Source organism: Cherax quadricarinatus, chromosome 53, assembly GCF_038502225.1.
Source record: "Cherax quadricarinatus isolate ZL_2023a chromosome 53, ASM3850222v1, whole genome shotgun sequence".
Lineage (NCBI taxonomy): Eukaryota > Metazoa > Arthropoda > Malacostraca > Decapoda > Parastacidae > Cherax > Cherax quadricarinatus.
In genome coordinates this window covers 23990913-24014598 of record NC_091344.1, presented here as the reverse complement: position 1 = coordinate 24014598, position 23686 = coordinate 23990913, and the positions used below count along the sequence as shown (strand labels likewise).

Genomic DNA, 23686 nt, shown 5'->3' with positions numbered 1-23686 from the left:
TTTGACAGAGTTTTGTGCTAGGCAGCTTGCATCAGCCACATGACTGCGAATCACATATGTGGTTGACGATTGAGGTAAGGTGTCCTGGTGATGACCAGTACCATGACTAGACTTTCTTGTGTCGGTGGATTTTATTTTTAATCCTCTGACTTGCCATGAGCGTGCTGACATCACAGAATGTAAGAACTGACCAGTGAAGTACTGATGGAAGTCACCACTCCCCTCTTCTGTGTCGTAGCCCTGGAAAGGGCAGTGAACGTCCACAGTTAGGGTCGATGTGTTAGGGTCAGTTTGGGCGTTTAATGGGAAAATAGTTAGGGATTTCTAAGGCTGCATAAATCAGGATCACGTTTGACATAATCATTATTATTATTATTATTAAAGATTAGCCGGTATTCTTCCGGCCCGGGCCTTTTCCAAGTGGTGGCCCGGCCTTGGCTCCCTCTTTAGGGAGTGTCTGAGACCTAAGTCTCCCATGGGAGGAGGCACAAGTACCTCCTCATCTTTGGGACCAACTGTCCCCAGGCCTAGCCACAAGCTAGGCCTCTCTGGTCTGCCATCCCCGCCTCAAGGAGGTTAATGGGAATGACAGTCTTGTGAGCTAAAGGCTCGGGCTCAGGCACCTACCTTGCCCTAGAAGGGTTAGGCATGGTACCGATGACATAATCATTCTATTCTATTTGATTCGCCGGTAATCCCGGCCCGGGTCTCTTCCATTTTGATGACCCGGCATTGGCTCCCCGGGTAGGGAAGTGACATTTATCGTTACTTGCACCTGTGTGGCAGGTCTTCAGCAGAAAGGGGGGGGGGGTACCTCACCGGCCCTATGGCCAGATGACGTACCAAACGCTAGTGTGCACTAACAGTGGCCGGTGTGCAGTGCAATGGAGGCCCAAAGCAGGCCCTCGCAGCAACTTCAGCGGGGGGGGCGGATGACGTGCAAGGACTGGAAGTAAGGTTTCCAAGTTCCTGACAGCTAAGTACACAAGATGTGCTGCCTCATCCACATAATCATTGCAACGTCTGAAAGAACTGGGTATTTTTTTTAAGAATAAGTTGCTCCCAGTCAGTGGCTTTATAAATTTGATATAGAAACGATATGCAAAGATTCATTGACACTATATATATATATATATATATATATATATATATATATATATATATATATATATATATATATATATATATATATATATATATATATATATATATATATATATATATATATATATATATATATATATATATATATATATATATATATATATATATATATATATATATATATATATATATATATATATATATATATATATATATATATATATATATATATATATATATATATATATATATATATATATATATATATATATATATATATATATATATATATATATATATATATATATATATATATATATATATATATATATATATATATATATATATATATATATATATATATATATATATATATATATATATATATATATATATATATATATATATATATATATATATATATATATATATATATATATATATATATATATATATATATATATATATATATATATATATATATATATATATATATGTATTAAAATAGTTTATGCTTTAATTATAAAAGAAAACCACAAATTTCTTGAAAAAGAAAACGGCTTTAGGGGTAGACGTTTTTAAGATTAAATATACAACGCGCATCATAGACAGTAGAGGAATAATAATAACAATGTTTATTTCTACAAGTACATGATACAACCTACACAGACCATAGCTGACATCAGTGACATACTACTATATATAGAAAGCCCCTTGTTATACAGACCATTTCCCGCAAATTAAGTCAGTTCTGTCCCAGGATGAAACCCACACCAGTCCACTAACACCCAGGTACCTATTTTAATGATGGGTGAATATTGAACAGCAGGTGTCTTCAGGATACACGCCCTAATGTTTCCAGCCGTACCTGGGATCGAACCACGGATCTCAGTGTGTGAGCTGATTGCGCTACCAGTCGAGCTACGGGACACGTGTAAGCGTTAGTATAGTGGCTACCTCAGTAAGTTACTTTGACTTTTTGGGCTGGCAAAGCTCTCGTTTCGCACATGGAGGGCCCGGGTTCGATTTCCGGTGGGGTGGAAACATTTCGACGCGTTTCCTTACACCTGTTATACTTTTGTATCAGTCAAATCACATATTACTCGGGTAGATAATTTCCAGTAGATCCTTCATGTGTTAGCTCAAATCACCGACCAGTATGTTTTAAATAAGTGACCCACTGATCAGAGCAGATCGACTGGCCCGAACCCTTGCCTGGTCCGAACCCTTGACTGGTCCGAACCCGGGACTGGTTTCAAACAGTTTCGTTGGACAATAAAGCAGACTGTAAACGGATGGGGTTGTAGGCGCCCTATAAACACAAACATTAAAAATCAGGAACGTGACGGTAAGCTGTCCAATATACAAAAAGAGTTAGAAACAGAAATACAAATAGCTAGAGCTTCATTTAAGGTTATTAATAGAATTTTCAAGAGGTTGCTAGTAGAATTGCAGTAAATCAACCATTCAAATCATTATGAAGCCCTGTGTAGTCTGTGGTCAGTCAAACAAACGGGCTTCCACATGGATAAATTGTCATTTTTGTGGAAATTGGTGTCACGCCCCTTGTGCAGATATCCCAGAACTAGCTACAAGCAGTATTAAAACAGAGAAGTGTTTTTGGGTATGCTCAAATGAGGAAAAACTGTGGACTAAAATCACAAGGGTATTAAAAGAGGACAACATCAAAGCTGCTTTCATAGAAAACCTGGAAGCTTTCTACAACAGATGGGAACATAAAATGTCTGGGCTGAATGGTACTGCCCTTGATACTGGCCATGTAGTCATAAACTGTAAGGCTGGAGGTGATGTCCTGGTAGTCAGTAAATGTGGGGCTGATAGTGCTGTCCTGGGAGACAGTAATGGTGAAGCTGGAGGTGCTGTCCTGGGAGACAGTAATGGTGAAGCTGGAGGTGCTGTCCTGGGAGACAGTAATGGTGAAGCTGGAGGTGTCCTGGGAGACAGTAATGGTGAAGCTGGAGGTGCTGTCCTGGGAGACAGAAATGGTGAAGCTGGAGATACTGTCCTGGGAGACAGAAATGGTGAAGCTGGAGGTGCTGTCCTGGGAGACAGAAATGGTGAAGCTGGAGATACTGTCCTGGGAGACAGTAATGGTGAAGCTGGAGGTGCTGTCCTGGGAGACAGAAATGGTGAAGCTGGAGATACTGTCCTGGGAGACAGAAATGGTGAAGCTGGAGATATTGTCCAGGGAGTCGGGAATTATACGCAGGAAGGAATACATATAAATGACCTCATAGGGGACAGGAGCCATAGTAGGGAAACAAGTGTAGTCAAAGATAAGATAAAACCAATATTGCAAACTAGAAATACCGCAGGAAATAGCAAACAAGAGGACTCCAATAGCAATAGTGAGGATAAATTACCAAAAACAACTGGTGGGAGCTCCATTGTTGGTGCTAGGGAGGATAGAAGTAAGACAGGGAAACATGCACCAACAGGGAATACAGTCACAGAAACCCAAGGCAAGCGGAAACCAAGCCTGTGCACATACTATGCACTTGGTATCTGCTGGCATGGGAAATCTGGAAAAACAGATGGGACATGCAACTATGACCACCCTAGAAAATGCCATGCCCATATGAAAACAGGAAAATGCAAACTCCCTTCCTGTAAGCTTTTTCACCCTGAAATGTGTACCTCTTCAGTACAGGAAAGACTGTGCTATAACTTAAATTGCCAGGCATACCATCTAAAGGGGACAAAAAGATACAAAACATCCAGGCCAGGGGAAAACCTGGGTAGCCACAGCCACTCAAGAGGGAGAGGTTTTTTAGTGCCAGGAAGGAAAAAAAACTGGCAGGAAATGGCAGAAATCGTACACCAAATCCAGTCATTCCTGGAGTGGAACCACAGTCGATGGCCTCCACTCCAAACCAACAGATACAGATACTAATGCCGGAAAAAAAATCCCCCCCCAGTACCAACAATACCACCAGTCCGATAACATTCTTCTTTGCAAATATACAGGGTCTAAAGCCAGCTACAAACAACAAAATACCTTTCATCCGTGGACTGCTTGCAGAGGCAAAGGCAATGTTCGCGGCTTTCACTGAGACCCACATAAAGGATCACTTGGACAACGAAGTATGGATCCCAGGTTACAACCTATACAGATGTGACAGAGTGAACAGGCAAAAGGGGGGGGTTGGCCTGTACATTGCAGAGTCACTTGTTTGCACAGAACTGCTTAATGCCTCAAATGACGTAGTGGAAGTTTTAGCAGTAAAGGTCGAGAACCAAAACCTAGTCATTGTGGTAGTCTACAAGCCTCCGGATGCAACATCCCAGCAATTCCAGGAACAGCTGTTAAAAAATTGACCACTGTCTGGAAAATCTTCCAGCTCCTGCACCCAACATCTTGCTCCTGGGGGATTTCAACTTAAGGCACCTAAAATGGAGGAATATAGCAAATAATATTGTTGCAGAAATAACACCAGGAGGCAGCTCTGATGAAAACTCACACTCACACGAGCTTTTAAATCTCTGCACAAAATTCAATTTAAACCAGCAAATAATAGAGCCTACAAGACTGGAGAATACACTAGACCTCATCTTCACTAACAATGATGATCTGATAAGAAATGTCACCATATCAAAAACAATATACTCAGATCACAACATAATTGAGGTTCAGACATGTATGCATGGAGCCCCAGACCGACAAAATGAGACTAGTCATGAGGGAGCATTCACCAAATTCAACTTCAATAACAAAAACATAAAGTGGGACCAAGTAAACCAAGTCCTAACCGATATAAGCTGGGAAGATATACTAAGCAACACAGACCCAAACTTATGCCTAGAACAGATTAACTCGGTGGCACTCGATGTATGCACAAGGCTTATTCCTCTAAGAAAAAGGAGGAGTAGATGTAAAATAGAAAGAGACAGGCGCTCCCTTTACAGGCGACGGAAAAGAATAACAGAGCGGCTAAAAGAGGTCAATATATCTGAAATGCGCAGGGAGACACTGGTCAGAGAAATAGCAAGCATCGAACTTAAGCTAAAAGAATCCTTTAGGAGTCAGGAATCGCGGGAAGAACTAAAAGCCATAAATGAAATCGAAAGAAACCCAAAGTATTTCTTCTCCTATGCCAAATCAAAATCGAGAACAACGTCCAGTATTGGGCCCCTACTTAAACAAGATGGGTCCTACACAGATGACAGCAAGGAAATGAGTGAGCTACTCAAGTCCCAATATGACTCAGTTTTTAGCAAGCCGCTAACCAGACTGAGAGTCGAAGACCAAAATGAATTTTTTATGAGAGAGCCACAAAATTTGACTAACACAAGCCTATCCGATGTTATCCTGACGCCAAATGACTTCGAACAGGCGATAAATGACATGCCCATGCACTCTGCCCCAGGGCCAGACTCATGGAACTCTGTGTTCATCAAGAACTGCAAGAAGCCCCTCTCACGAGCCTTTTCCATCCTATGGAGAGGGAGCATGGACACGGGGGTCGTCCCTCAGTTACTAAAAACAACAGACATAGCCCCACTCCACAAAGGGGGCAGTAAAGCAACAGCAAAGAACTACAGACCAATAGCACTAACATCCCATATCATAAAAATCTTTGAAAGGGTCCTAAGAAGCAAGATCACCACCCATCTAGAAACCCATCAGTTACACAACCCAGGGCAACATGGGTTTAGAACAGGTCGCTCCTGTCTGTCTCAACTACTGGATCACTACGACAAGGTCCTAAATGCACTAGAAGACAAAAAGAATGCAGATGTAATATATACAGACTTTGCAAAAGCCTTCGACAAGTGTGACCATGGCGTAATAGCGCACAAAATGCGCGCTAAAGGAATAACAGGAAAAGTCGGTCGATGGATCTATAATTTCCTCACTAACAGAACACAGAGAGTAGTCGTCAACAGAGTAAAGTCCGAGGCAGCTACGGTGACAAGCTCTGTCCCACAAGGCACAGTACTAGCTCCCATCTTGTTCCTCATCCTCATATCCGACATAGACAAGGATGTCAGCCACAGCACCGTGTCTTCCTTTGCAGATGACACCCGAATCTGCATGACAGTGTCTTCCATTGCAGACACTGCAAGGCTCCAGGCGGACATCAACCAAATCTTTCAGTGGGCTGCAGAAAACAATATGAAGTTCAACGATGAGAAATTTCAATTACTCAGATATGGTAAACATGAGGAAATTAAATCTTCATCAGAGTACAAAACAAATTCTGGCCACAAAATAGAGCGAAACACCAACGTCAAAGACCTAGGAGTGATTATGTCGGAGGATCTCACCTTCAAGGACCATAACATTGTATCAATCGCATCTGCTAGAAAAATGACAGGATGGATAATGAGAACCTTCAAAACTAGGGAGGCCAAGCCCATGATGACACTCTTCAGGTCACTTGTTCTATCTAGGCTGGAATATTGCTGCACTCTAACAGCACCTTTCAAGGCAGGTGAAATTGCCGACCTAGAAAATGTACAGAGAACTTTCACGGCGCGCATAACGGAGATAAAACACCTCAATTACTGGGAGCGCTTGAGGTTTCTAAACCTGTATTCCCTGGAACGCAGGAGGGAGAGATACATGATTATATACACCTGGAAAATCCTAGAGGGACTAGTACCAAACTTGCACACGAAAATCACTCACTACGAAAGCAAAAGACTTGGCAGACGATGCACCATCCCCCCAATGAAAAGCAGGGGTGTCACTAGCACGTTAAGAGACCATACAATAAGTGTCAGGGGCCCGAGACTGTTCAACTGCCTCCCAGCACACATAAGGGGGATTACCAACAGACCCCTGGCAGTCTTCAAGCTGGCACTGGACAAGCACCTAAAGACAGTTCCTGATCAGCCGGGCTGTGGCTCGTACGTTGGTTTGCGTGCAGCCAGCAGCAACAGCCTGGTTGATCAGGCGCTGATCCACCAGGAGGCCTGGTCACAGACCGGGCCGCGGGGGCGTTGACCCCCGAAACTCTCTCCAGGTAAACTCCAGGTTCTGTAAGGTGTAAGGAAACGCGTCGAAATGTTTCCACCCCACCGGAAATCGAACCCTTGCCCTCCATGTGTGAAACGAGAGTTTTGCCAGCCCAAAAAGTCAAAGTAACTTACTGAGGTAGCCACTATACTAACGCTTACACGTGTCCCGTAACTCGACTGGTAGCGCAATCAGCTCACACACTGAGATCCGTGGTTCGATCCCAAGTACGGCTGGAAACATTAGGGCGTGTATCCTGAAGACACCTGCTGTTCAATATTCACCCATCATTAAAATAGGTACCTGGGTGTTAGTGGACTGGTGTGGGTCGCATCCTGGGGGACAAGATTGAGGACCACAGTGAAAATAAGACAGACAATTTTCGATGAACCACTGACTTTCATGGGTTATCCTGGGTGGCTAACCCTCCGGGGTTAAAAATCCGAACGAAATCTTATCTTATCTTAAAATTTGCCTGCTAACTTTACGATTTGATTTTGCACATAACACGAAAATGACCTATCCGATCGGCTTCAAACATACAAACATAGAACTGTCTCCTGGTTTTGATTAAATTTACGTTATACTCACCTAACTGTGGTTGCAGGGGTCGATTTATAGCTCCTGGCCCCGCCTCTTGTGGTCGCTACTAGGTCCTCCTTCATGAGCTGTAGGGGATATTTTTTTTTTTAATATTGGGATCCTTATATTCCCACTGCAACGTTTGTATTTGCATTGCAACCCCTGAGTTTCACTTCATTTCCTGTATATTCATTGCAGTCCCTGTATTCCAAGTGTAATCCTTTATTTCCATTGCAACTCCCGTATTTCCATTTCATTTCTTACATTTTCACTGTCATTCCTGTATTCTCATTGCAGCTCCCTCTATTCTCATTGCAGCCCCTCTATTCTCATTGCAGCCCCTCTATTCTCATTGCAGCCCCTCAATTCTCATTGCAGACCCTCTATTCTCATTACAGCCCCTCTATTCTCATTGCAGCTCCCTCTATTCTCATTGCAGACCCTCTATTCTCATTACAGCCCCTCTATTCTCATTGCAGCTCCCTCTATTCTCATTGCAGCCCCTCTATTCTCATTGCAGTCCCTCTATTCTCATTACAGTCCCTCTATTCTCATTGCAGCCCCTCTATTCTCATTGCAGCCCCCTCTATTCTCATTACAGCCCTTCTATTCTCATTGCAGCCCCTCTATTCTCATTACAGCCCCTCTGTTCTCATTGCAACCCCTCTATTCTCATTACAGCCCCTCTATTCTCATTGCAGCCCCTCTATTCTCATTACAGTCCCTCTATTCTTATTAAAGCCCCTCTGTTCACATTGCAGCCCCTCTATTCTCATTACAGCCCCTCTATTCTCATTACAGCCCCTCTATTCTCATTGCAGCCCCTCTATTCTCATTACAGTCCCTCTATTCTCTTTACAGCCCCTCTGTTCACATTGCAGCCCCTCTATTCTCATTACAGCCCCTCTATTCTCATTGCAGTTCCTCTATTCTCATTGCAGTCCCTCTATTCTCATTGCAGCCCCTCTATTCTCATTGCAGCCCCTCTATTCTCATTGCAGTCCCTCTATTCTCATTACAGTCCCTCTATTCTCATTACAGCCCCTCTGTTCACATTGCAGCCCCGCTATTCTCATTACAGTAAAGCAACAGCAAAGAACTACAGACCGATAGCACTAACATCCCATATCATAAAAACCTTTGAAAGGGTCCTAAGAAGCAAGATCACCACCCATCTAGAAACCCATCAGTTACACAAGCCAGGGCAACATGGGTTTAGAACAGGTCGCTCCTGTCTGTCTCAACTATTGGATCACTACGACAAGGTCCTAAATGCACTAGAAGATAAAAAGAATGCAGATGTAATATATACAGACTTTGCAAAAGCCTTCGACAAGTGTGACCATGGCGTAATAGCGTACAAAATGCGTGCTAAAGGAATAACAGGAAAAGTCGGTCTATAATTTCCTCACTAACAGAACACAGAGAGTAGTCGTCAACAGAGTAAAGTCCGAGGCAGCTACGGTGAAAAGCTCTGTTCCACAAGGCACAGTACTCTCTCCCATCTTGTTCCTCATCCTCATATCCGACATAGACAAGGATGTCAGCCACAGCACCGTGTCTTCCTTTGCAGATGACACCCGAATCTGCATGACAGTGTCTTCCATTGCAGATGACACCCGAATCTGCATGACAGTGTCTTCCATTGCAGACACTGCAAGGCTCCAGGCGAACATCAACCGAATCTTTCAGTGGGCTGCAGAAAACAATATGAAGTTTAACGATGAGAAATTTCAATTACTCAGATATGGTAAACACGAGGAAATTAAATCTTCATCAGAGTACAAAACAAATTCTGGCCACAAAATAGAGCGAAACACCAACGTCAAAGACCTGGGAGTGATCATGTCGGAGGATTTCACCTTCAAGGACCATAACATTGTATCAATCGCATCTGCTAGAAAAATGATGGATAATGAGAACCTTCAAAACTAGGGAGGCCAAGCCCATGATGACACTCTTCAGGTCACTTGTTCTATCTAGGCTGGAATATTGCTGCACACTAACAGCGCCTTTCAAGGCAGGTGAAATTGCTGACCTAGAAAATGTACAGAGAACCTTCACAGCGCGCATAACGGAGATAAAACACCTCAATTACTGGGAGCGCTTGAGGTTCCTAAAACTGTATTCCCTGGAACGCAGGCGGGAGAGATACATGATTATATACACCTGGAAAATCCTAGAGGGACTAGTACCGAACTTGCACACGAAAATCACTCACTTGTTGTTTAATATGTTTATTATGCACCCCATGCCCAGACGATGCAACATCCCCCCAATGAAAAGCAGGGGTGTCACTAGCACGTTAAGAGACCATACAATAAGTGTCAGGGGCCGAGACTGTTCAACTGCCTCCCAGCATACATAAGGGGGATTACCAACAGACCCCTGGCAGTCTTCAAGCTGGCACTGGACAAGCACCTAAAGTCGGTTCCTGACCAGCCGGGCTGTGGCTCGTACGTTGGTTTGCGTGCAGCCAGCAGCAACAGCCTGGTTGATCAGGCTCTGATCCAACAGGAGGCCTGGTCACAGACCGGGCCGCGGGGGCGTTGACCCCCGGAACTCTCTCCAGGTAAACAGCCCCTCTATTCTCATTGCAGTCCCTCTATTCTCATTGCAGTCCCTCTATTCTCATTGTAGCCCCTCTATTCTCATTGCAGTCCCCCTATTTTCATTGCAGCCCCTCTATTCTCATTGTAGCCCCTCTATTCTCATTGTAGCCCCTCTATTCTCATTGTAGCCCCTCTATTCTCATTGCAGCCCCTCTGTTCACATTGCAGGGGTCGAGTCCAAGCTCCTGTGTGTGTGTGTGTGTGTGTGTGTGTGTGTGTGTGTGTGTGTGTGTGTGTGTGTGTGTGTGTGTGTGTGTGTGTGTGTGTGTGTGTGTCTCAACAATCAATATTTGCACCAATAACTCACTACAGTTGTGACCGGGTGTGGAAGTGTGAATTGCTCATTACACTATAATTTGTTCATGATTGTAGCCAAGTATAAACGTAAGTAACCATTCTTACAGGATTCATTACCTTTGTAACTTGTGAGTTCATTACCTTTGTACCTAGTTCAGCCATCAAAACTTTGGGGCCCAGTCCCTGGACCCATTGTGTACCTCTGTAATCTGTAAATACCTTTGTAACTTGTCATGATTGTGACTAGACCTACCTGGAGTTCATTACCTTTGTAAATTGTGAGTTCATTACCTTTGTAAATTGTGAATTCATTACCTCTGTAACTTGCTCAGCTATCAAAACTTTGGAGTCCAGTCCCTGGACCCATTATGTACCTCTGTAATCTTTTGACTACCGCCCACAGGATGGGTATGGGGTGCATAATAAACATATTAAGCTAACTAAGTCCCTCTATTCTCATTGCAGTTCCTCTATTTTCATTGCAGTCCCTCTATTCTCATTGCAGCCTCTCTATTCTCATTGCAATCCCTGCATTTTCATGGTAATCTCTGTATTCGAAACATTTTGTAATTAAGATCCCTTACGTAAGTCTCAAACATTTTGAATGAACACGAAGGCTGACACTGTTGCCAGACACGACCAATGTCGCTACCTTGAGAGTTAACTCGGAAGGTGTCTGCCACGACTGACTGCCTTATATCACTGGCGAGAGGCTCTTCGTATTGGACTGACGAAGCCACTGTATGGCGAAACGTTTCCATAATAAGAATACCCATGTGTTGCACGTGTCTAATTTATCAACTTGTTGGTTCTCTGAGCCATTTATCTACAGTCTTCAAAGTTTATTCTCTATAAGTATTACAATGCTGAGTTCACAGAATTTGGTTATTGTGTGGTTTACATGTAGTAAAATAATAATTACAGAGTGTACCACTAGAACACCTAGCATGGCTAGGCATTTCGGGCAGACTTAGTTTAATTCTTAAATTTAAAATATTATAAATTATGAGGTAAGTTGGTATTATGGCTAAGTGACTAAATACTAGATTGTGAGTTTAGCAATGTGAATGCTTTTGTTTTGGCACTATACATAGTTTCAGTATTGGAGTATCACATGGCAATGAACTTCCTTGGATCAGACCTGAATATGTCTTATTCCCAGGCGCTATGTGGCCCATTGGGGTTAAAATAAGATAATTATGGTTTCTAGCGTTTCTCCATGATTAAACTGCATGAGTTATAGTTGATCCCATGCATCAAAAATCTTCTAAGGATAGGGTGAGTTGGTAAGCCAGTGGAAGGCCTCGGTCAGATGACCAAAAGCTCCATCTAAGTGTCATCATATGAGTAAGACCCGTGTCAGGAAACACTTGTCTTGTTTCCTGACAAATCTTACATGCACTTTCTTGGGTTAGATCAGGTTTGTCAGGAAACAGGACAAGTGTTTCCTGACGCTGGTCTTAGTAGTCATATGATGACCACAGCTGGAGTTTTTGGTCATCTGACCGAGACCTTCCACTGGTCCGCTGGTCCACTGGTCCAAGGCGGACCGAAACGTCGTCGTAAGCTTCTCTCTTTTATGTGCGGGTTATTTGTGTATCGTTCCAGTCACGGTATTGTGCCTTTTTGTTATTTACCTTCCACTGGCTTACCCCTCCACCCCTTTAGGAATTACTGGTTATGATTGACTTCTACTTTCTGGAAAGACGTGACAGCAGGAATCAATAAAGAGAAATATAAGAAAAGGGGCATTTGTGTACAGTTCAGTGGCTTCATCGATCGGTCTTAATATAGAGTGACTTGTACACAAATGGTTCAGAGAACCGACAAGTTGATAAATTAGACACGTGCTACACTTGGGTATCTTTACTGAGGAAACGTTTCGCTCCACACTGGCTTCATCAGTCCAATACAGAGAATGCTTGAAGATCATTCTTCTCTGTTCTGGACTGATGAAGCCAGTGTGGGCGAAACGTTGTCACAATAAAGATACCCAAGTGTTGCACACGTATCTAATTTATCATCAGTCTTAATGTTCGAGTGTCCCTTGCCACAGTTTGTCGAAGTCACATACCATTTGCAACCAAAACTGATATAAATGTATTGAAATGTATAACCAGGACAGCAGCAATAAGTTCATGATGGAAAAAATAGATTTATGAAGAATAGATGGAAAAAACTGGCTTGTCAATAGAGTTGTGAATGAGTCGAACAAACTCCAAGATAGTCACTGAAGCTAGAACCTTGTGCAGGTTTAAAAGAAATTTTGACAAGTACATTAGCAGGCGTAGATAATTGTGTCAGACAACTTATATTCTGCATAACCATGATCTTTCTGCATGTCTTAAAGTTTAGTCTAATATCTATTTTATGCACCACATACCCATGGTGTGGGTGATAGTCAAAAGATCACAGAGGCACGTATTGGATCCAGGGACTGTACCTCAACATTATAGAGGCACACAACGAGTCCAGGAACTGTACCTCAACATTATAGAGGCACATAACGGGTCCAGGGACTGTACCTCAACATTACAAAGGTATATAACGGGTCCAGGAATTGTACTTCAATATTACAGAGGCATATAATGGGTCCAGGAACTGTACCTCAACATTACAGAGGCACATAACGGGTCCAGGAACTGTACCTCAACATTACAGAGGCACATAACGGGTCCAGGGACTGTACCTCAACATTACAGAGGCACATAACGGGTCCAGGAACTGCACCTCAACATTACAGAGGCACATAACGAGTCCAGGAACTGTACCTCAACATTACAGAGGCACATAACGGGTCCAGGAACTGTACCTCAACATTACAGAGGCACATAACGGGTCCAGGAACTGTACCTCAACATTACAGAGGCACATAACGGGTCCAGGGACTGTACCTCAACATTACAGAGGCACATAACGGGTCCAGGGACTGTACCTCAACATTACAGAGGCACATAACGGGTCCAGGGACTGTACCTCAACATTACAGAGGCACATAACGGGTCCAGGGACTGTACCTCAACATTACATTGTGACCCGGTGGTCTGGTGGCTAAAGCTCCCGCTTCACACACGGAGGGCCCGGGTTCGATTCCCGGCGGGTGGAAACATTTGACACGTTTCCTTACACCTGTTGTCCTGTTCACCTAGCAGCAAATAGGTACCTGGGTGTTAGTCGACTGGTGTGGGTCGCATCCTGGGGGACAAGATTAAGGACCCCAATGGAAATAAGTTAGACAGTCCTCGATGACGCACTGACTTTCTTGGGTTATCCTGGGTGGCTAACCCTCCGGGGTTAAAAATCCGAACGAAATCTTATCTTATCTCTCTCTTATCTTACAGAGGCACATAACGGGTCCAGGGACTGTACCTCAACATTACAGAGGCACATAACGGGTCCAGGGACTGGGCAGCAAGTTTCTGACAGCTGAACAAAGGTGAGGACATGTATATATGTGGCCACAATAACACTGACTTATATAACGAGACATGAACTATCTCACACACACAAAAATGTGGTAAAGATTTATTAAAAGTAAAACCATAAACAAATTAAATTTCTCAGTGTAGTGTACAAAGTGTAACTTATATGGAATAAAATATTGTTAAGCACAACGAAAGCCATTAACATGTATGAGTTTATCAAGCATTTATTATTATTATTATTATTATTATTATTATTATTATTATTATTATTATTATTATTATTATTATTATTATTATTACTATTATTATTATGAAGGTGGTGCAGCAGAGGTGGCAACACTGTGGCATCACAACACTGGCGGGGTTGATTCTCATTCTCATCTTCCTCTGTTATTTTTAGCCGTTTTTTTTATGTGTTTGGGTAAGTTTAATAGTTGATGAGGTTATGTAGTTACCGTAGCACCGGGTAGTTACTGAATAATTGGCCAGATATGTGGTTTTAGAGGTTTTGAGAGGACGGGGCGTCAGTGGACACTCAAGGTTATTCAATTTTTTTCCCAAAAATTAAAAATTGAATAACCTTGAGTGTCCACTGACACACACACACACACACACACACACACACACACACACACACACACACACACACACACACACACACACACACACACACACACACACACACACACACACACACACACACACACACACACACACACACACACACACACACACACACACACACACACACACACACACGTGTGCACGTGCATGCATGCACTGTAGGTTAAAAAGTTTTTTAGTAGGACCAATATCATGCTGTCACATTATGCTGTCAATTCATTCTATCATGTCATATCACTTCATGCTATCATTGTCTCACCCATCATACTCTCACATCATGCTGTTATGTCATGCTCCTATCATGCTGTCACAAGCTATCATGTTTCTCACCCATGCTGTCACATTATGCTGTCATGTCTCTCCCATTATGCTGTCTTGTCTCTCTCCCATCATGCTGTCATGTTATGCTATCATGTCTGTCTCCCATCATGCTGTCACATCATGGTCCCATCATCCTGTCACATCATGGTCCCATCATCCTGTCACATCATGGTGTCACTCCAGATGTTTTCAGTGTACGTACTTGGATACCACAAATGGATGGCTTATTTACAAATAATTGTACATCTCGTAGCTTACATGTAGGACTCAATCCCATACCTCTAGCATCACAGCCAAACTGAAATATATATACAATACAACTTCATTTCTTTTCTGCAGTATACTAAATGTAGTTTACATGTGACGAAATATTGTAAAGCACAAAAGAAAGGCACTAGCATGTAGTGCATCTCAGCCAGACTGATTGTAATGATTACAGACTATTTAAGAACTAGACATAGGTTATTGAGTAGGATATGCTAGATATATGGTGCCAATTCAACTCTGAAACTCTCATGTACAGGAAGGCCACACTTTAAAGAGCTTCGGTTTACAGCGTTTCGCTAATACGTACAGTGGTTTTAATGTACATGTATACCCCTTCTTCAATTATTCAGACTTCCTACAATAAATATATTCACCACTCATTATAAGCTAAGGATGAAAATATTTTTAGGCAAATAATGTGTGTACTGTATATGCATTTTTTAGGTCTAGCCATATTGCTTAGTATTTAATAGTGTAAATATGTTATCAGGCTTGTATATGCATTTCAAAGTGAGAAAAGGCTATGTTTCACTTTACAGCAATTTTTGCTTTACAGCAGTAACCTGGAACCCAACCTGCTGTATAAGCAGGGCCCTCCTGTATGTATTCTTGCACTATACATATTTAATGAGCTAGCCAGCATGTAACATCTGTGCTATACGTATACTGTTTAAATATTTATAATAATTTCTTAACATTGTGTGTGTCTTCTCCCTCTCGGTGGGTTTCTTGATACTGGTAAAAGGCTCTTGATTCAAAGTATTGGAGTTATTGTCCCCTTGGATCAATCCTGTTTATCTCTTATTCCCCAAGCACTTTATAAACCCTGTGGGTTTAGAGCTTTCCCATGATGATCTTTTGAGGTTTATTTTTGTTAATTCCAGGAGGACTTAACTACAGCAATGGCTAATGATTCGAGGCCCCAGTTCGGAAAAGGCATCCCCAGATTCCTCATCTCCGGGGTTCAGAATCAGGATGAGCTGCTGTCTCTCCACAACGGCATAGTGTCTTTGGGTGGCAGGATTGAGGATCTCTACAAGAGCAAATTTACAGGAATATGTACGCACGTCATTGCCAAAGAATTTAGTACGACTGAAAAGGTCCTTGGCGCTTTGGCAGGAGGTATGGCTTCTAGTGTATCACGGCTCTAGCTTACTAATGATGAATCATTTTGGCATTTTGATTACATGCTCCAACTCTCAGATGATGGACCTTGTTATAATGGGCTTCCGAAATGAGACAAAATTCACAGAGATGATTGTACTTTTAATTCCTTTATTTTCAATGTTTACATCTGTGAATTATCTACTAGACTGTATTAAAACAAAAGCAAACACCTTTATTTCTTTCTGCAGTACAGCCTCTCCTCACTTAATGACGGAGTTCCATTCCTAAGACCACGTTGGTAAATGAATTCGTCACTAAGTGAGGAGCATACTATAATGGTAGTGGGTTTGTGTCAACCATCTTTGATATTGTTTTAATGTCACCTTTGCACCATTTATAACATTGGTATATTTTTAAATGTTTATACAGTAATGTACTGTATATTGTAATAAACATAAAAGAGGAAATCATCTCTTATATACATTATTTAGGTATGCATACTGGTCAGAGAGCCTGTCGTAAGTCCGAGTCGTCGGTAAACGAGTACTTCAGTAAGTGAGGAGTGGCTGTGTACAACATGTGCTTTACATGTAATAAAATATTGTTAAGGAGAAAAGAAAGCCATTAGCATGTGGCTGTATAAACATTTAAAAATATACCAGAAATGTTATAAATGGTGCATAAGTGACATTAAAACAATATCATAGATGGGTGACACAAATCCACTACCATTATAATATGCTCCTCACTTAGCGATGAATTCGTTTACCAACATGGTCTTAGGAATGGATCTCCATCATTAAATGTGGAGAGGCTGTATTGAGGACTCCCCATTATCAATTCATTATACCATGGGATTTAATGTACTGCATCTACCCTATATGGGGTTTTATTTTATTGTGTTTATGAATAGCATTTTAATTCTATAAGAATTATGATATTGTTAATTATTTATGTTGTATTCTTCATAACTAGTGTAATTTAACTCATTCTTGCTCTTTGAAGTGGTATCTTGGTGGTGTTGAAGAGCTTGTGATCCAAGGATTTGGATCAAATGTGATTGCCTCCCAGTCCCAGATGCTGTGTAAACCTTATGGGTTTAATGCATCTCTGTGAATATTATAATACAGTAGTAATAATTTATCTCATTACCCAATTTCAATATTGTGTTTAACTTCTGACTTGCTCGTCCATGAAGGAGCACCACATATCTCTTCTACTCTCTCTATACTCTAGTGTATTATGCAAATACAGTGGTACCCTGAGTTTCATACAGCTCCCAACTCTAACAATTATGTAAGTGTATTATTGTAAGTGCTTTTGTAAGTGTATTTTTGGGGATCTGAAATGGACTAATCTAATTTACATTATTCCTTATGGGAACAAATTTGTTTGGTAACAGCACTCGAACAGTCTTCTGGAACGAATTATGGCCGAAATTCTGGGTACCACTGTATTGCGAACAAGCAATACAAAATGCAAAACAACCACATTTCTTGTGACTATATTTGCTTGGTCCTCTTCATCTTTTCATCATCATTGCAAGCTCCTGATGATGTGTTGATTGCAACACGAAAGGCCTAGAATTATCATTCAACTCGCCCCATGGTTGTTGTACACTCTAGTGTATGTCAGTGGTAGAAGGTACTGATCAATATGCTAATAAAACACATTATGCAGTTAATGACATTCTGAGGGAATGTTGCATCCACTGGGACAATTGATGAATGACCCTGGTGGATGAAGTGTGTCAATAAAATTCCATAAACCATATATTGTGTTATTTACACCCCTCAAAGGAGGTTCCTTGATGCTGGTGAGGGGCTCTTGATCTAGGGAATTGGATCTGTGCTCCAGTTCCCTGAATTAAGTCTGAATACTTTCCATACCCCCCCTCACATGCGCTGTATAATCCTATGGGTTTAGCGCTCCCCATGATGATAATAATGTCTTATTTACATACGCTCTAGTGTACCATATCTTAAACAGAGGGGTGCATTCCACCTGGGAACCATGAGCAGGGTGAGCATTAGACGATTGGTTGGCCATTTTGGAAATGGCCAAAAAACATTAGTGAATCTTTTTCTTGTATATAATATTATTTTTGAATAACTCATCTGTGTGTATAGTTATAGCTCCTTTTTTATGAATAATTGGACATTATTCTGTTTTATGACCACATAGAAACCAAGGCTTAATTGCTTTTATTCTTTTTATCTGGTAAGGTAAATGGTTGCTGAAACCTGAATATGTCATAGACAGTGTCAAGCAAGGTCGCTGGCTGGCAGAAAGTAACTATGAACTACAAAACCAGAATGAAGTGGCCAAACATTGCCGTCTGTTCAGAAAGAGGAAGGGAAAACTCATCTTTGAGGGATGGACCATGTTTATAATTCTGGAGAATAAGATAAAGGCTAGATCATTTCGTAGGTAAGTGTGCCAAATGTACAGGTGCTCCTCTATTTATGATGGGGTTACGTTGCGAGAAACCCATTGTAAGTCAAAAGTATCATGGCTTCTCTTAGGCTTTGAAGAACTGGCAGCATCACTACTTTTGTACTTTTGTGTCATTTTCGGGCTGTGGTAAACCATGGATTACTGAAACCGTGGAAACTGAATCCGCAGATACGGGGGGTTCTGCTGTACGTTAATACATGTTACGGACTTGCTGTCTTCATGCTGGATAATTATTTCAAGCTTCTGCACCATTGTAAATTCAAAATATTGTAAATTGAACCACCATAAATTGAGGAGCACTGTTCAAGTACTGTACCTGTAACCCATAAACTCAAAATGAAATTTTGAAAATGGTTGTCTCAAGAAAAGAAGGAAGAGCCAGAAGTCCAGTGAGGGCAGTGGGAGGTGAGAAAATAACCAAGGTCAAGTGAAGCCATGATTTCTCCACTTGTCTTTCCTTTCAAACTGGGTTTCTTGATGCCTGTGAAGGACTCTTGATTCAAGGAAATAAAGGTATCTTTGATCAAGCCTGACTACTGCACATTGTCTAGGTGCAGTATGACCCTTACTGTCATAAATATAATCCACTTTTCAGTGTCGTGATTAGATAAGTAGTAAAGAAAGATAGACTGATGTGTCATCCAGTTTTCCTTTTCAATCTGTGGATGAGTTTGGTTTGTTTGGTAATGCTCTCGCCTCGCACAGTGTCTGTCATTCAGTCTCTGGTATGGGTGGAATGTTTCCTTACACCTGCAATGAGTAGGCACCTGGGTGTTAGTTGACTGGTGTGGGTCACATCCTGGGCGACAAGATTGAAGGACCCCAGTGAAAATAGGTCAGACAGTCCTCAATGACACACTGACTTTCTTGGGTTATCCTGGGTGGCTAACCCTGTGGGTTAAAAATCCCAACAAATCTCATCTTAACCACAGAATTGGACTTATATTTGTTTTTGGATTATATTGGAGTTCAGCAGTCAGCACTAGACCCACTGAGCTGCACTCTGCGCTCTGTTCTCAAATTAAAATACGTTCTTTAAGTGAAGTGCTATGCCATTGTGGATTATACATCTCAAGGAGTGGTGGGGGGTTGACTCCTGCCACAAAGTGCAAGATAGACATGCTTCATAGCACATTATTCAGCTGCCCCATTTTTTCTGGATTGACAGCTAGAGAACCAGCAATTGTGAACATTCAGTATTTCTTGAATTTACATCCCTTTTAGGAATTTCCCGATAAGTTTAAAATTAAAACCTGGTAATAGCAGTTTGTGTCTTGCAATTTTATTTTTAATGTGGAAATAATTATGGTAACATCTCTGCAGTTACTGAGTGCTCACTTAGTGATTTTTTACAGGATTGCAGCTGGTGGTGGTGCCGAAATAGCATCTCCATCAGAAATGTCAAAAGTTGATCTAGTCATAAGCGATGCTGTCATGGTGAACACTGCCAGGTCATTGGTCGGATGCATCACTCCAATTGTTAGTATGGACTATATCAAGGATACTCTCTTACTGGTAAGCATAATTTTTTTTTTTTTTTAACAAGTCGGCCGTCTCCCACTGAGGCAGTGACCCAAAAAAAAGAAAGAAAATCCACAAAAAGAAAATACTTTCATCATCATTCAACACTTTCACCTCACTCACACATAATCACTGTTTTTGCAGAGGTGTTCAGAACACAACAGTCTAGAAGCATATACATATAAAGATACACAACATATCCCTCCAAACTGCCAATATCCCAAACCCCTCCTTTAAAGTACAGGCATTTTTCTTATGCATAGTAATTGAAAGGAATACTTGAAACAAATTTATTGCTTTGCTTTCTGCAAGGAAATTAATTTGTGTGTGTGTGTGTGTATGCATGTGCATGCATGCGTGTGTGCATTCATGTGTGCGTGAGTGTGTGCATCGTGCATGTGCACACAAGCATACACACAAAATAAATAATTTCACCACTCACTATAAGCTAAGGATGAAAATATTTTAAGGTAAGTAATGTGTGTACTGTATATGCATTTTTAAAGCCTAGCTCTATTGCTCACTTAACATATGATAGCATAAACATGTTATCAGGCTTTTATATGCATTTGTAAGTGGAAAAAAGGCTGTGTTTCACTTGAGTGCAATTTTCACTTAACAGCAATAGCCTGGAAACTAACCTGCTGTATGAGCAGGGTCCTCCGTTATGTGCTTCGAGTATTATTTAGCTAAAGAACTTTCCTCTGTAATGTTGGGTTTCAACAAATTGTAATCTTTCTGCAGAAAGCTGACCCATTGGACCTTCGACGCTATGTGATTGATGGGACTGGGAACACCTACCTTCTTAGGAAATATAATGCTGGTAAGTTATGCAGTGTTTATCAAATTATCAAACTACCTATTTTTACTTAGCTTTTTGCAGTTGGGTTTATAAATATTTACCTTTTTTTTTTTTTTTTTTTTACTTTTTTGTAATTACCTATATGTAACAAACTATAATTACTGTACCTCTTTATAAATAACTATAATTACTTCATCCTGTAGAGAGGATGGAACAAAATAGAATGACTTTGAGACTGTATAAATCTGTAGTGGAGGGAAGGCGGGGTAGAGGTTGGCCTAGGAAAGGTTGGAAGGAGGGGGTAAAGGAGGTTTTGTGTGCGAGGGGCTTGAACTTCAGCAAGCATGTGTGAGCGTGTTAGATAAGAGCGAATGGAGACAAGGGGGTTTTTAGGACTTGACGTGCTGTTGGAATGTGAGCAAGGTAGTACGTATTTATGAAGGGATTCAGGGAAACCGGCAGGCCGGACTTGAGTCCTGGAGATGGGAAGTACAGTGCCTGCACTCTAAAGGAGGGGTGTTAAGGTTGCAGTTATATAACTAACTAATCTAAGTGCACCTTTGGCAAGACAGTGATGGAGTGAATGATGGTGAAAGTTTTTCTTTTTAGGACCACCCTATCTTGGTGGGAAACTACCGACATGTTAATAAAAAAATACTCTATCTATTGTAAGTTTATAATCACTCAACCTATTTGTAAATACGGACTTGAGTCCTGGAAGTGGGAAGAGCAGTGCCTGCACTTTCTAAGGGGGTGGTGATGTTACAGTTGGAGGGTCATCTGATGTCAGCACATCTCAGGCAAGACAACAATGAATGAATAACGGTAAATGGGTTTCCTTCCTTGGGCTGCCCTGCCTTTTGTTTTTTAATATTTCATGACCTAAGAGCTGCCCCTGACAATTTCCAGATATGTAATTGAGACCTGTAACACATGAGTAACTTTTTCGTGATTACATCAGTAGAAGTGGCAAGGAAATAATATAAACATGGATGCTGTCTATCCTCACTGAATGAGCAGAAGCACATGTGGCTAGCGAGGCACAGCTTGACCATGTCTGATATGTGCAATGCTCCTGTAACTGAACATCTTATCAAAACCCCATCACACCAATTTTTAGTAACATACTATACTGCTATGGCCAGTCACTACGCTCTCTGGCCTCATCTGAGAGGTCAGAGAGATAAGTCTCTTTGAGAATAAAAGGGCACAATTCCACAACTGAAACAATGCACAAACAACCCACACATAGGAGAATTAAACTTATGACCCTCATGGAGGATCAAGCCTCACTGTTTCACTCAAAAAAAAAAATTTTTTTTTTTTTTTTAAGAATAAACAAACTGTCAACAATTTACTGTACTTGTAAATATTATATTATACATAACATGTATAATATAAAATGAAAATGAAAATGAAAATGAAAATGAAAGGGGGTAAAGCAGCTGGTACTGATGGGATCATGACAGAAATGTTAAAAGCAGGGGGGGATATAGTGTTGGAGTGGTTGGTACTTTTGTTCAATAAATGTATGAAAGAGGGGAAGGTACCTAGGGATTGGCGGAGAGCATGTATAGTCCCTTTATATAAAGGGAAAGGGGACAAAAGAGACTGTAAAAATTATAGAGGAATAAGCTTACTGAGTATACCAGGAAAAGTGTACGGTAGGGTTATAATTGAAAGAATTAGAGGTAAGACAGAATGTAGGATTGCGGATGAGCAAGGAGGTTTCAGAGTGGGTAGGGGATGTGTAGATCAAGTGTTTACATTGAAGCATATATGTGAACAGTATTTAGATAAAGGTAGGGAAGTTTTTATTGCATTTATGGATTTAGAAAAGGCATATGATAGAGTGGATAGAGGAGCAATGTGGCAGATGTTGCAAGTATATGGAATAGGTGGTAAGTTATTAAATGCTGTAAAGAGTTTTTATGAAGATAGTGAGGCTCAGGTTAGGGTGTGTAGAAGAGAGGGAGACTATTTCCCGGTAAAAGTAGGTCTTAGACAGGGATGTGTAATGTCACCATGGTTGTTTAATATATTTATAGATGGGGTTGTTAAGGAAGTAAATGCTAGGGTGTTTGGGAGAGGGGTGGGATTAAATTATGGGGAATCAAATTCAAAATGGGAATTGACACAGTTACTTTTTGCTGATGATACTGTGCTTATGGGAGATTCTAAAGAAAAATTGCAAAGGTTAGTGGATGAGTTTGGGAATGTGTGTAAAGGTAGAAAGTTGAAAGTGAACATAGAAAAGAGTAAGGTGATGAGGGTGTCAAATGATTTAGATAAAGAAAAATTGGATATCAAATTGGGGAGGAGGAGTATGGAAGAAGTGAATGTTTTCAGATACTTGGGAGTTGACGTGTCGGCGGATGGATTTATGAAGGATGAGGTTAATCATAGAATTGATGAGGGAAAAAAGGTGAGTGGTGCGTTGAGGTATATGTGGAGTCAAAAAACGTTATCTATGGAGGCAAAGAAGGGAATGTATGAAAGTATAGTAGTACCAACACTCTTATATGGGTGTGAAGCTTGGGTGGTAAATGCAGCAGCGAGGAGACGGTTGGAGGCAGTGGAGATG

The 23686-nt window shown here is 41.2% G+C and overlaps 1 protein-coding gene across 3 annotated transcripts in view; it reads left to right on the top strand.

Moving 5' to 3' along the window:
• The first annotated feature begins 14323 nt into the window (after window positions 1-14323).
• The window catches only part of LOC128692188 (SMC5-SMC6 complex localization factor protein 1), a 54186-nt gene continuing 44823 nt past the window's right edge, over window positions 14324-23686 (top strand). For all 3 annotated transcript variants that reach the window (XM_070096472.1, XM_070096473.1, XM_070096471.1), the window contains exons 1-5: window positions 14324-14424; window positions 16100-16337; window positions 18548-18752; window positions 20135-20294; window positions 21045-21123. In XM_070096472.1, the coding sequence (XP_069952573.1) occupies window positions 16118-16337; window positions 18548-18752; window positions 20135-20294; window positions 21045-21123 (664 nt within the window). In that variant the 5' untranslated portion in view covers window positions 14324-14424; window positions 16100-16117. The remainder of the gene's footprint in view (window positions 14425-16099; window positions 16338-18547; window positions 18753-20134; window positions 20295-21044; window positions 21124-23686) is intronic.